The sequence below is a fragment of the Crocuta crocuta genome, unplaced genomic scaffold, assembly GCF_008692635.1.
Source record: "Crocuta crocuta isolate KB4526 unplaced genomic scaffold, BGI_CrCroc_1.0 scaffold109, whole genome shotgun sequence".
NCBI lineage: Eukaryota > Metazoa > Chordata > Mammalia > Carnivora > Hyaenidae > Crocuta > Crocuta crocuta.
In genome coordinates, this window is record NW_027533088.1 from 198,999 (window position 1) to 213,710 (window position 14,712).

The window sequence follows — 14,712 nt, forward strand, 5'->3', positions numbered from 1 at the left end:
TGTCAGCACAGAGCCCGATGCGGGGCTCGAACCCACAAACCACGAGATCATAACTTGAGCCGAAGTCGTACGCTCAACCGACTGAGCCACCCAGGTGTCCCAAGAATAATCAACTTAAAAAGTGGGAAAACATGGTCCTGGGACATAACAGGGCAATTAGGCTGACGGTTATCACAGTTCTCTCACAGCTTTTGAGACAGGGACTCTGATGTTTGTGTTTCTGGGTTTTTGTTTTTATTTTTGAAGCATGTATCAAAACAGCTGAGAAAAACAAGTTCCCTAGCGCTGAGTTATGCACAGGGCAGCGTGCCAGAGGCTGGAGCTGATCATACTGCAGACCTAACACATTAACATCCAGGTAAACAGCAAGGCGGCTGAGGAGGTGGGTGGCAGACAAGGGCTAGGAAGGAAGTACCTGGTTACCCAGGGTTACACTGAAGTGACAACCCGGACTCAGCCACCAAAGGCCAAAATGGGCCAGTTTCTGAAAATCATTTGTGGTTTATGCAAGAGGAGGGGAAAAAAAGACACATGCTTGGAGCTTGCTCAAACCATCAGAGTAAAAAGTATTCAGAAGAAAACAAGACTAGTTTGTGAAGTTTTGTAAAGTAGGGGCACCTAGGTGGCTCCATTGGTTGAGCGTCAGGCTTTGGCTCAGGTCATGAATTCAGGGTTGGGGAGTTCGAGCCCCATGTCGGGCTCTCTGCAGGTCAGTGCCAAGCCCACTTCAGATCCACTGTCTCCCTCTCTCTATGCCCCACTCCACTTGCGCTCTCTCCCTCTCTCAAAAATAAACGTTAAAAAAACCCTAAGTTTCGTAAACACTGGATGGAATCCATGTATCAACTTGTTTATTTCCCAGAAAAATCTATTCACTACAGCGGACTTGGTGCTGTGTCCATGGGCAAGTGTACATACATGCCCCCAGCCCCCACATGGAAACCTCAAAATCACCCCATACCTATATTTCGTTAATGATACAAATGCAGAGTTGCCTGCACGGTTCAGTCGGTTAAGTGTCTAACTTCAGCTCAAGTCACAACCTTGTGGTTCACGAGTTCAAGCCCCATTTCAGGCTCTGTGCTGACAGCTTGGAGCCTGGAGCCTGCTTCGGATTCTGTGTCTCCCACTCTCTCTGCCCCTTCCCCTGTTCATGCTGTCTGACTCTCAAAAGTAAATATGGTTTTAAAAACATGATACACATCCGACATAAATAGTTTAATGTTACATTTCCACAGCAACTGGCAATAATTAATATTGTGTTCAAAGGTCCCCGTGACAGCCAGAGAATGTGCACCACCCACTTTGGGAGGGAAGTTCACAGGCACCCGTATTAGTGTACCTGTTTGCCTAGTCGCCGCTCTGATTTTACGGGCTCAGTGCTTTAAAGGGAAAATACAATTTTTCTTCCAGTTGCTGCCCACCCAGGATGAGAGCTGTATCGGGGCACAGTATACCTGGAAGGCACAGATATTATCTGGTGATGGTGGGAATAAACCTCCACGTTTCTTTTTTCTTTTTTTTATTTACTTAGTATAAGGAGAAGGGTTGTATATTTTGTCCATTGGGAAACGGTGAAATAAAAAAACATTAAAAGATCATAACAATGCATATAAATCAAGTCTATCCTTGCGAAACCAAATCGAGGCTCACCTGCCATAATAGTATTTGAGATCCACCAAAATACAGGGCACGACCACGGCCATCCTGGCCTCCAAGGGAAAGAATGGGCTTTATGACACACTGTTCACCCTTGGTCTCCAGAAAGCAGCAGCAGGATTAAGTCAAACCTGGGACAGGAGGCCAAAGTTAATGAAAAGACATTTCCTAAACTGTTTTTAGTTTAGAGCACCTTTAAAGGTCACTAGCAGGAGACACACTCAAGAGCTACTGTTCTGGAAACAGCATCACATGCGCAAATCACAGCACTGGAAGGTCTCGGAGCCTAGCTATGAGTCAACTTTATGGAGCTATTGAATCAGAGCGCTGGTCTAAAATGGCATGTAATGTCCCCAGTCTTTTCCAACAGGCATATCCAGATAAAGAGGACTGAACTAAAAGGCCGCCTCGGGGAGAACCTCTAAACTTAACTACTACTTTGGTTTAGCAATGGCCCGAGTCTCCTGCGCTACAGGAACTATTCCCAATCCGTACAGAGAGCTGGAATCTGCCCATTTCCTTGCTCTTAAACATTCACATACAGGCGCGCCTGGGTGGCTCCGTCGGTTAAGCGTCCGACTTCGGCTCAGGTCTGATCTCACAGTTCATGGGTTCAAGTCCCACGTCGGGATCTGTGCTGACAGCTCAGAGCCTGGGGCCTGCTTCAAGTTCTGTGTCTCCCACTCTCTGATCCTCCCTCCCTCATGCTCTGTGTCTCTGTCTCAGAAATAAACGTTTAAAAAATTTTAATATTCACCCAATCTCATTCCTAGCTAGTGGGTTAAGTCTTTTAGTGTCAAAATACAGATTGTATCTTCATTCAAATCTTAGCTTCCATTTGACTTTAACAAACAATACCCTGGTATTTTTTCTGTCAGTAGTAACATGTGTCCATTTTTAAGGCTCGGATGTCAAAATCAAAATTCCTTAGAGCTTCCCATACTCCTCTACCTAATTGTGCATGCTGGATTGGGCTTCTTCATTTCCTCTCAATCCTGACTTAACTCTCTCAACAAGTTATCCGGGGCATGTTTCGGTGATGGGTGGAATCCTGCCATGGGTCTTTTGTAACCACTTATTTCCATTTCCTTTCTGGTGACTGTGATATGGCCCCTAAGAGTCTATAGAGGTAGACACAAGCGATTAAGAGGATTAAAGAGAATTAAAGATGGCTTTTTTTCTTTTTTTAAGAGAGAGTGTGAGTGGCAGAAGAGGTGCAAAGGGAGAGAGAATCTTTTTTTATTTTTTAACTTTTTTTAATGTTTATTTTTGGAGAGAGCAAGAGACAAAGCATGAGCAGGGGAAGGGACAGAGAGAGACGGAGACAGAATCAAAAGCAGGCTCCAGGCTCTAAGCTGTCAGCACAGAGCTGGATGCAGGGCTTGAATCCATGAACTGTGAGATCATGACCTGAGCCGAAGTCAGACGCTCAAAAGACTGAGCCACCCAGGTGCCCCAGAGATGGCTTTGAAGGTTAAGAAAGCAGGGGCGCCTGGGTGGCTCAGTCAGTTAAGAGTCCGACTTTGGCTCAGGTCATGATCTCCCCGTTCATGAGTTTGAGCCCCAGGTCAGGCTCTGTGCTGACAGCTCAGAGCCTGGCGCCTGATTCGCATTCTGTGTCTGCTTCTCCCCCACTCACACGGTCTCTGTCTCTCACAAATAAACATTTAAAAAAAATTTTTTTAAAAAGGTTAAGAAAGGAATTTCTACTACTTCCTCAGTGTTCCACTGTCTCCTAACTGGCACCCCCACTATCCACCCACATTGTGGTTCCAAATGAATGAATGAAAGATGCCCGTATGCTCAGAAGATGCTAAGTCTGGACCCCAGGAGCCTTACCTCTGTTGCCACCTGTGGCTCTGGGAGATGGCGGCCTCCCGCTGACCAAGACACGATGGAGAGAACAGGGTGGGATGGGACTCGGGACAAAACGGGGTAAAGAGAGCAAGGCTCTCCACCTTCAGCGTGCAGCAGGGTCATGAGGCCCTGATCAACAACACAGACGCCTGAGCGGAGATTCTGAGTCAGCGAAATCTGGGACGAGGCCTAGACACCTATATTTTTAATAGGCACGCCCCTACCCCTTCCATTCTCACCCAGGCAGTGTTCCAGCTTCAGCTTTGGGAAACACATAAAGCAGTAATGACGCCTTTTATCTGCAGAGGAGAAAACCATGCACGTTATTACCAAAGCGCCAGGCTTCGCTGCTCTCCCGCAAGTGCCTCGGAACGGTAACTCATGGCCTGTGAGGTGGCGAGTAAACCTGTGTGTGTCTGGCCATATGTGCGCATTCATTTCTTTTGTTTTTAATTTTTTAATATTTATTCATTTTTTTGAGAGAGAGAGAGCGTAAGTGGAAGAGGGGTAGAGGGAGAGTGGGAGACCCAGAATCCAAAGCAGGACCTAGGCTCTGAGCTGTTGGCACAGAGCCGGACGCGGGGCGCGAACCTACGAACCAAGAGATCGTGACCTAAGCCAAAGTCACACACCCAACCGACTGAGCCGTCCACGCGCCCCCTTCCGCCCCGTGAGCATTCATTTCCAGCAGCCACCATCACTCAGACTTTTCTGCTCAGTCCACACGCCATCTATTCTAAAACACACTCAACAGAGGCAACATTTCTGAACTCGAGATTGGTTTTCAAGGTATGCGATTATTTTATTTCCTTGGCCTGACAGCATACACTTCGTTACACAAGAACCTGCAGCTGACAGAACAGACAGATTTCCCCTACAGGAAGGACCCTTTTCATTAGCAGAGATGGACTGAAATGTCATGACTGGGTGCCACTCCCGCTCCCCACCCCCACCCCTGTAACCCCCAAAGTGAAAATACTCGGAATCAACAGAATCCCCCTGAACTACGAAGTCATCCGCTCAAACTTTCCTAACTGGCAGCTGCAGTAACAACGAAAACCAAAGGAGGTAAGCAGCTGGTCATCTCTTAACATTTCTGTGTGCACGGGACTCAAGGGACACCAACGAGGGAGCAAGAATCCAGGCTGAGTGGGAGGGGCAGACCCTCCGTCTCACCTCCCACCTGCCCCTTCCATACTAAAGACGTCTCTGTCCCTATACATGGAGCAAAGTCTGGGAGATGCTGAAGGAGTGGTGGTAGCCCGTAACTGGAAATGACTGTGGTTCATTAAAGCCCGAGGGAGCTATGGGAGAAGGGGTACCAGAGAGAGAGCAGGTTAGACGGAGGTGCTCAACTTGGTCAATTCCAGTTTAACGCTATCAAAACTATATTCATAACCCATCACGTCCCTCATGCTTGGCCCCTATTTTCCAGCGGGGAGAAAGTGCCATCTAAATGTTTACCTGATGTCTGATCTATCAGCACCCCTGGGTGGTGCCGTGACGTGGGTGGGGAGGATTCCGACCGGGATGGGAAGGTGTGAAGACAGGAGATCAGGGTCACAATGTTTTAACTACGATGGGTCTCTTTTGGTCCCTAGGAATTATCTACTACCAGAAGTCCTAACACATCCACAGCCCCTTCCCTACATAGCTTGTGCAAATGTCAAAAATAGAATCTCTGCCCAAAGAGGAGGGAGAGCAGGAAGGTACTGGTGGTCCCCGATCATCTCCGGCCCCAGCTCGCCTGCCTCCTGCCTCTTTTGTGAGGTCACACAGAAGTTCACTCCGAAATGTGAAAATGAAACCATCTCCGTTCTTCTATGCAAGCCAAGCCAGCAGCTCTGTCCTGACATGCTTTCTCCCTGGGCCGAGGAAGCGGCGAAAAATATCAATTGAGCATGTGAAAATATGATGACGGTGTGTGCAGTGTAGTGTTTCCAGAGGTCTTCCCCTTCTGCCTCCTCCACGGTGGGAGCCCTCCCTCTCCTTCCCCAAGACCCACACACACCCCTCCCCCACCCCCGAGTCCACGTGCTCCCATCTGCTGGGCTTCCGCCACTCACTTCCCATAGACACTCTCGTCACTGTAGGCCACGTACAGAAAGTAGTCTTCCTCGTGGTTGTCCTGCAGGAGAGACAAGACAGCAGTTGGAACCCATCGCGCTCCTTCCTCAGGAGTCTGGGCCTCACACACCCTTGTGGAGGGGGGTGCAGGACGTGGCGTCGGCCTCCATTCCAAGAAGCATAAACAATAAACAAAGTGACTGGAATTCAGCCTCTGAGTTCACACGAAGTCTTCAGGGAGAACATCAATGCCTAGAGGTCTCGGGGTAAGAACATGACCCTTAAGAAAGCGTACTCTGGCAAGGGAAACACAGATCCGAAAACACACATTTGCTAGAATACACACTCAATGGGGACTACGTGCGCTGGAATAAAAATGAGATTAAGAGGTTGTTAGAGGAGTTTCCCCCACGCACTAACCGAGCGCAGGAAGAAGGCAGTGCCATACGAAATCATTTAAGGAATACAGTTATGTAACTGGGCGACGCAGCATGACCAAGTGTTTCTCTACAGTGTTCTCGTTAGATTCTGACCCTTTACCTGTTAAACCAAATAGAATCCCATCAATTATTCCCTCCAGCCGAGTTTAGCTGTTAAGACAAATGAATCGATTTAAAGGCTTGGCCTTATCATCGTAAACGGCATTTCATGGGGAAGTTGTGATCAAAAACCATTTCTTGCTGCTTCAGTAAAGATGATCCCAGGTTACCAACCAGAAAAAGGCAAAACTGAGAATTCAAAGAGAATGAATCTAGCAGGCTGCTGCGCGATCCCTAAAGGACAGGTGACATCTAATCTCCCAGAGCCTTAAATGGTTGTGTGTAAGGGGATCTAGGGAAGTAACACCTCCTGCCCCACTTCCCGGGTGTGTTATCAGCGGGCACGGGAACAAAGGCTAGAAAACAGCAGACTGCACGGTACTGCCGCGACCGGGGCACTTACCTCGTACAGCTGGCCCATGGTGGCACTGGTGGGAGGGATAGTGTTGTTGACAAAGAAGAATAAGGCGTCCTCGGGCCTCAGGTGGATCCTCTTCCGGATCAAGAAGTAGAACTGGCCAACTAGGTAAAGAAGAAGGAAAAGGCGGCAATTGGGGAAAGTAAAGGGTTACCGAGAGGCATCACTCCCAGAAAAACAATTGTCCACTGTTCCCTTGTTTAAGTACCAGCTTTAGATCAAATCTCGAAAGCACCAAATACTGTCCTACAGCTTTAGAAATAGACAGTGCAACTCAGCGGGCCTCACTACTCCCTGAGAATCATGGAGAAGCTTATCCTTCAGCCCTTTCCCTCTTTACTCAACGCCAGACACTGTACTCAATTTCAGATGTAATGTTAGGATCTCCGTTCAAAGCCGGAGGACAACTTTGAGGGAATGCCATGTACATCCAGATTAAAATACTCCTATCATGGTCTAAACGGGATCTGAAACACATTTCCTACCCAGTCGGACCCCACCACAAACTGGAGACGGGGAAAGGTCTACTGGACTCCAGTAACCTCAGTATGATCACTTATCCCAAAGCTGGGGCCACAAGTGGGGTTCAGTGCCCTACCTTCTACTGAACAGACTGAAAAAGTTCTGTAAGGCTGGGAAACGCACCTACAAAACCTTGGCAGTGTTTCCTGGATTCACTGGTTCTTCCATTAAGGATCATTAGCGTGAAGAATTAACACATTCTTTATAATCCCAATCAACGTCTACAGAACGTATTATCAAAAACCATAGCTTGAGAAGACCAAATATTCAGCTGAGAATCTCTTAAAATGTGATCCTCCCTCTGCCTTTCCTTTTGGTGTAAACTGACAGCACAATAACAAAGCTGACTGTAAGCGGTTTAAGTAATGGGCATCTGGTCTTTGCTTCCAATGTCGTGCATTCTGCTGTGTCTAAATCACACAAGACACGGGGTAGGACATACATAGGGGACCTGGCAATGAAGAACAGCTCAGTTACTCCTGGTTGAGGCTCCCCACACTCTGGAGAATCCCTCCCACTGTCTTCAACTTTACCCACTCTCAATCCCATGATCCCATGCATGCACACGGGACCGAAAATGCCACGGGAAGGAGCACGTGGAGAGGGGAAAAAGCATTACCAGTGAGGTCCGAGGGCACTAGGTACTTCCTCTTGTCCAGATCGGGCACCCTGGCCTTTGGAGCCTTCTCCACGATCACCTGGGACGGAGGAGAGGGAGAATGAAAACTACAGAAGCTAGTCTTTTTCCTTCCACATCCTACAGTGGCCCGATTTGAAGTGAGTTTGTCTAGACCCAGTAAAATGTTCCCATCTCTTATTCCCCCTTACCTCTTACAAAACCTATGGGGGCATGGGCTTCCTTAGTGAGGTTACAGTTCATTTTACTACAATGAGAAGAGAATAAAGGCACATGATGGAAAATAAAGAGGCGCTTGATTTTAAGTAATTACAAGTTACCTGTCAGGCATAGGATCTACACTTCCTGGTATTTAATAAGATCATGGAGAGGACTATGCATTTCCTCATACAGACCTGAGTACCTAGTAGTTTTATTCTTTCTTACGAATGCCATTTATTAAAGGTATAGGTAATGTGGTTTCTAATCTGTCAAAATTTTCAAGAACGACTGCAAAAACATACGTTCAAGGCATGGTTTTATTACATCAAAGAAGTACTAAATATTTCTTATTGTAAAATATCCTGTAATATAAAGTCACTATAATAACGCATTTATCAATATTGATTTAGTGTTAGTATTTTAAGAGATTTGCAATGCCCACATTAAATATTTCTAGAATACTTCAAATTTTATGAAGATCATGTTCCTGTAATGAAAAGGAAAAAATGAAGATGTATAAAAATTAAAGATTCTATGCATAAAATTTTAAATCGTAATTTAAATAATATATTTAAGTTTATGTAGTAATTACAAGAATTTACTATTTTTTTAATGCTTATTGGGGGGGGAGGGGGCGTATACGCACAGGCACATGAACAGGTGAGGGGCAGAGAGAGAGGGAGAGAATCCCAGTGCAGAATCCAACACGGCCCAATCTTACGAACTCAAGATCATGACCTGAGCCAATATGGAGAGTTGGATGCCTAACCGACTGAGACACCTAGGTGCCCATATTTAGTATGAATATCTGTTCTGTGATTTCACTGAAATAGTAAATATTTAAAATCTATTGTAGAATCACCAGCTTTAAATTTTTAGTTTAGAATATACAATCATTCCTGGCTAAAAATACAGAAAGTATAGAAAAATTCTAGAAGTAACAAGAATCCCTAGGAACTGCGTGTGATCAAAGGTCACACCTCTCAGCCACAGCTTTCCAGTGATTTTTATAGGAAGATAGATGGTAACTTCCAACCCCTCTTTTACAGTCACGGTACTGATAAAATAAATTTGAGTAATCCATAAAATATATGAAAATGATCTGTTCCTAAACAGAAGGGTTGACTTACAGGAAGGACTTAGTGCTTGAAGCTTTTATATGAAAGGGAACCCATTAAAATAGTGAAAAACGGGGGCACCTGGGTGGCTCAGTTGGTCGTGCATCCGGCTTTCGGTTTCAGCTTGGGTCATGATCTCACGGTTTGTGAGTTCGAGCCCCATAAGGGGCTCTGCGTTAATGGAGTGCAGCCTGCTTGGGATTTTATCTCTCTACCTCTCCCTGCCTTTCCCCTGCTGATGTTCTCTCTCTCTCTCAAAATAAATACATAAACTTTAAAAAAAAATAGTGAAAACCATTATTCTGTGTTTCTGGAGAAAAAGAATCTTGCAGCACCAGGAAGATCAGAAAGATACGTTTCCACTAAAAACTGAAGGAAAAAAAAAATACATGAATCAGAAATTTTGAAGAAAAGGTAGCAATAGGTTCAGGGAGAGACCAGTGAAGGCCCAACAGTGAGGACAGACAGGAGGAAAAGACAAGGGTAAGGAAATCAAAGGGAAAGAGCCGGAGCCTCGCACTGTTTCTCCAAGGAACCCCGAGACCTCTCAGCTCCCATCAGTAAGAAGTGATGGGAAGCACAGAGAGCAGATAAAGAGGACAATAAAATAGACTGCAAATAAGACACCCCGACAGGGGGTGGGACGTGGAGAGGAACAAGACGGGGTAACCACGAAGGCCGGGGCTCACGGGAAGATTCTAGGTTTCCAAGAGTCCCAACTCTACTCAACCCTGGGCTAGATGCTTTTCCTCTCTGGTTCTGTTTTGTTTTGTTTTTCTTGTGTGCAACCTGGCCAATGTTCCACAGGGCCGTTCGTAAATTTTTAAAAAGCAGACAATCCGTTCCTAATGGTTTCCCGCAGCGTTGCAGGTTTTCACTACACTGTAGCTGCGAAGATCATTTAAGATCTCAAGAAACCCTCTCCTCCCAAGGCACGAGCACATCTATTCTTTTGGATGGAAGCTAAGAAATAAGGCCGGGCCAAACTGAAATGGAGTTACGGGAGCAGTCAGGGTCCGTGGTTGCTTCGGTCCAGCTGGAAGGGGCTGTAGAAATCACTCACCCCAACCCACTTTTCTGGAAAGGGCAAGATTCAGGGTTCTGCCCAGAACTAGAACTGAATCTCACAACTCAGAGAGCACAGCTCTTCTCCCTGCGTCACAACTGCAGAGACAGTCACAGGCTGGGCGCCTACGGAGCAGCTGGGAGCCGAGCTGGCCAAACTGGTTAAAACCCCGCCAGAGGAGCCATGAGATCTGAGCGATGGTTCTAACAGCTTACAAATTATCACGGAGGTGTAAGAGTTCACGCCAAACGAAGAGCTGGAAAAGAATGGGGAGGATTAGCTGAAATATTCTGGGGGAATGCATGTAAATGACTGAAATGGGAAGGGCTCCCATTTGTTCTGAAGAAATACATGGGAAATTTACCTACATGTGGGGACAGGGACACGTCAGAGGTTGTCCCTGTCCTTCTCAGGCAGAGCTACTGGAACACAGCTTCAGAAGAGAGCTCTGAATAAATGGCAGTCGTTTTGCTCCGTGGGTTACCTTTCTGGCATCACACTACTCTGTGACGGCCACAATTTTTCTCGATTTCCCATACCTAACAGTGCGAGGCACACAGTGCATGCTTACTTAATTCTGTTGAAGTGCACTGTTATCAGAAGTTGAAAAACCAGAGATGGAATCTCAGCTCTGCCATACACCAGCCACAGGAAACCTTCAGGAGTATTTAATTGCTCTGTGCTTCAGATCTTTCTCTGCAGAATGCGATCATACCGGTGTGAGGATTAGGAGAATAAAGTCAGAGGTGTTCTGGAACACTGCCAGTACAGAGTAAATGACCAGTCAGTGAAAGTCGGTGGTCATTTTTAAATATTTTAAGAGAGTAGGATTGCTATGACCACAATTAGGGGAAACTTTTGAAGCAGTCATCCGAGGTCCAGAGAGCATAACAAATAATTAGTGAAGGATCCCTCACTGGGTGGGTAATAGGGTAGTGCTCTCTTTTACCCAAAAACCCTTCTGTGCAGTTCCTGGGGAACGGAACAGCCCCCCTGCCTCGCTTCCTTATAAGAAAAGGACTGTGAGGGGTTTCTACTGCTGGCATAAGGCCCAAGTTGCTTCCAGAAGCTGTAACGCGATCAAAGTTAGGTAAGGATCGGAGAAGAGTCCCCAGGTACCTGCAGGTCAAGAATGCACATCAGATTATGGCAGATTACTTACCTGTACATAGCATGTAATATTGACCCAAAAGTCCCTGCCTGAAGTTAAAGAGCACAATCTGAAGGCCTCTGCACCTCCATTTCTAAAACCCAACGGCTGCTGCTCTCTACCACACTTCCAAGTCTTCTGCCTCGCAATCAGGCTGCGCAGCCCACAGTAGAGAAAAACGAGGCAAGTGGCGGGGGAGGGGGTGACGGAAAAAACGCCCGGATGCAGAAAGCTATCTTAACGTTTCTTCTGTTCCTCCTCGTTGCCTGCGCTAATTTTAGCCACATAAATCTGCTTCCAGAACTGAAAAGGAAAAGGCGTCAGTCCTTCCATATTGTGTCCAGGTACAATCTGATGGAGTAAGTACCGGGGAGGGGAGGGGGGAGCTGGCTTCCCCCACACATACCCCTGGAGCCAAAAACGATGAGGCAATCGGGCTGTTGCGCATAGAACGTGACCTTGTTTTCTGGGCCAGGTCTGTGTGGTGGTGTGCACACCACCCCCCGCCGCTTTTTAATTCTTACGTTATAAAAAGAAAGAATCCACCGGCTTCCGAACCTTTCCCTCCCAAACCCAATGTTATGAGGGCCAAAGTCAACTTAAGGGAGAAGCATCTAAGGCAGAAATCGAGGGGCGTAAACCTCACTGCAGGTTATTCCCAGAACGATTTCCCAGCGATCTCAAAGGGAGATGTACGGTCCCAAACTGATCCTTCTCTCACAAAAGGGCCACATTTTGAACACATCCCAATCTGAACATTCTCTGAATCCTGCTGAGTCACTCAAACGTAGGCTCCTCTCTAAAGATGACGCGCCCCGGGGAGAGGGGTTTTAAAAAGCTCCGCACCTAGGTCCATTCCGTCGGCTCTCCTGGCAGTGAAGGGCGTTCAGGACCCCGTAACCATAGGGACCACCCTTCTTCCGCGCCCTGGGGCTGCCATCACACTCCCCGGTCCCCACGGTCTCCGCTGGTCGCCTTCCCCTCCCCCTCCCCGTTCCCATTACACTCACAGGGACCCTGTCCGGATATTTCTTCCGGATCTTTTCTCCTTCCTTTTTCCGATACTCAAAGGGATGGTCCTCCTTATACTGGAACTTCATGATGGACCGCAGGGTTTCCAAGCTCCCCGGACGGGGCCTGCCTCCCTCGCTGACGGTGGCGTCTCTCCGGTCTCGCTGGCCTCTGCCAAATTCCGATGGGTAGCAGAACAGCCTGAGAAACGTCAGCTCGCGTCGCGACGCGGCTTGGCAGAGCTCTCAGAAGGGACGTCGGGTCCCCTCGGGCGCAGGTAGGCGCCGGCCAGGTAGAGAGATCCCGGCGGCTTTTCCCGAGCGCTGGGAACACAAAAACAACACGGCAGCGCGTCGGTATTGTGACGTCATGACGTCTCACCTCTCCGTCCCGCCCCCAGCGTTCGGACCGCGCGGGGACCGGGGGATGGGGGGGGAGAGAGAAACAGCGTCGATTGCTGGGTGTTCTCTTTCAGTCGAAACTTTCCAGAGCAGAGTTCGTTGCAAACACGAACATTTTGTACTTGGAGTTTTATTGTGACTGTGACATTAAGGTGGTTTGAGTGCAAAAAATATGTTCTAAAGATATCTCTTCTCCCCTCTTTCTCGCTGTTTCTTGGTTTGGTCCAAAAACAAACACAGAGGGCGAAATCCAGCTTTTTCCAGTTTGTTGGGGTCCGGAGCCTAGGGGGAAAAAGCATCCGGGGTCCTGTGGTTCCTTTGCCACTGCAGAAATGCGGGGTGCTTGCGTTTGGCGCTTTGATCCTTCCGCGGCGCCGCGGGCTCCCCGAGTGCTAGGCAGCCTGACCGTGACCCCTCCTTCACCAGGCTGGCGTCATTTTGTTTGGGTCCTTGCAGCAATTTGCTCCTTCACCAGCAGCATAAACAGAGCATGACTCAGGAATTTGAGGAGATGTATAAGGTGAAGGGCATGAGATGTAATCAAGGTCCAGAGAAGTGATGTCAGTCGTGACTGCTAAGGGGCTTCGCTCATATTCTAATATAGAAATGATTCTAACATAGAAATGATTCATTTTCTCCTATGAACGTAACTCAGAAGTTGGGCCTGTCTCCAGGAAAAGAGCAAGCAATTCAGGTGATTAGCTCAGTATTTCTCAAACATGTCTTTTTTTATTCTGTAAAAATTCCCCAGAGGATAGTGGTGCTTGCTAAGCGTCCCTAAGGTGACAAAAAAGTGTCACCCGAATAGACAGGTGGAAGACTGGTGGGCTGGGTGCCATCGAGCCCTTCCGCTGCTTCCCTTTCCCCACTAAGAATCAAAGTGGAAAAGCCTTTCCAACCACCTCTAAGGGCAGTGATTCCGGGGATCTGTACGGGCAGGTCAATGCGAATGGTAAAATACACAGAAGAGGGAGAAAGGGCTGCTTTGCTGTGATCCAAGCCCAGAGAACTCTGAAATGTACGACAGTCCCTGTCACCTATCTTCTTTTATCAAGGACTCAGTGTCTTTGGCTTAAAAAACAAGCCCACAACATAAAACAAATTAAGTTTCATTAAAACAATTTAAAAAAGAAAGAATACAAATTTACAACTAGTAGATATAATCGTTACAGGTCTAATGTACAACATAGTGATTAGAGACAACATTACTGTATTATAAACTTAAGGGGCACCTGGGTGGCTCAGCCAGTTAAGCTTCCGGCTTCTGCTCAGGTCATAATCTCTGTCCATGGGTTCAAGCCCCGTGTTGGGGTCTGTGCTGACAGCTCAGAGCCTGAAACCTGCTTCGGATTCTGTGTCTCCCTCTCTCTCTGCCCCTCCCCCCTGGCACTCTGTGTGTATGTGTGTGTGTGTGTGTGTGTGTGTGTGTGTGTGTGTTTGTGTGTGTCTCAAAAATAAACATTTTAAATTTTTTTTAAAAAAGAAAGAATGAGATCTTGCCATTTATGACAGCATGGATAGACCTAGAAAGTATTATACTAAATGGAATAAGTACGGCAGAGAAAGACAAATATCATGTAATTTCACTTACATGTGGAATCTAAAAAATAAAACAAACAAACAAATAAGAACAGAAACAGAATTATAAATAGAGAACAAACTAGCAGTTGCCAGAGGGGAAGGGTTGGGGAGATGGACAAAACACGTCAAAGGGATTAAGAGGTACAAACTTCCAGTTATAAGATAAGTAAGTCACAGGGATGAGAAGTACAGCATAGGGAATATGGGCAAAAATATCAGAATCATGTCGTGTAGTGACAGATGGTGACTATACTTATTTGACGAGCATGGCGTAATGAAAAGAATTGTCATATCACTATGTTGTACCCCTGAAACTAGTATAACATTGTATGCCAGCTACACCGTAATAAAAAAATAATGTGTAAAACCAGAATATCAATGTACTGGTCTCCAGTGGGAAATCTTAACAATGAGGTTCAGCCACTTGTAGCCATTTGCTAAAGTCACTTGATGTGCTTGAGATTTAAACAAAGGAGTAAGTCAAT

General features: G+C 46.8%; 1 protein-coding gene across 4 annotated transcripts; it reads right to left on the reverse strand.

Moving 5' to 3' along the window:
- Window positions 1-1,653: 1,653 nt before the first annotated feature.
- Window positions 1,654-12,610, reverse strand: GABARAPL1 (GABA type A receptor associated protein like 1). 4 transcript variants are annotated; one of them, XR_013330690.1, is made up of 7 exons: window positions 12,245-12,610; window positions 7,682-7,760; window positions 6,526-6,644; window positions 5,583-5,644; window positions 3,756-3,815; window positions 3,499-3,665; window positions 1,654-1,790 (listed from the first exon to the last, which is right to left on the reverse strand). XR_013330690.1 is itself a non-coding variant. In XM_077745999.1 (5 exons), the coding sequence occupies exons 1-5, from the start codon at window positions 12,332-12,334 to the stop codon at window positions 3,812-3,814; spliced, it is 354 nt and encodes a 117-aa protein (XP_077602125.1). In that variant the 5' UTR covers window positions 12,335-12,610; the 3' UTR covers window positions 3,695-3,811. The 4 variants fall into 4 exon arrangements, 2 of the variants coding, with proteins under 2 accessions (XP_077602125.1, XP_077602124.1); XR_013330689.1 differs by lacking the exon at window positions 3,499-3,665; XM_077745999.1 differs by lacking the exons at window positions 1,654-1,790; window positions 3,499-3,665 and having other exon boundaries at window positions 3,695-3,815.
- Between the last annotated feature and the right edge of the window lie 2,102 nt (window positions 12,611-14,712).

Excerpts from the sequence above, each read along its gene's own strand:
- GABARAPL1 (XM_077745998.1), bottom strand. The coding sequence starts at position 12,334 with ATGAAGTTCCAGTATAAGGAGGACCATCCCTTTGAGTATCGGAAAAAG. Across the intron at positions 7,761-12,244 it reads AATATCCGGACAGGGTCCCT|GTGATCGTGGAGAAGGCTCC; the intron begins GTGAGTGTAATG and ends CCTCCGTCCCAG. Across the intron at positions 5,382-5,582 it reads GACGAGAGTGTCTATGGGAA|GGAGAAAGCATGTCAGGACA; the intron begins GTGAGTGGCGGA and ends TCCTCGGCCCAG.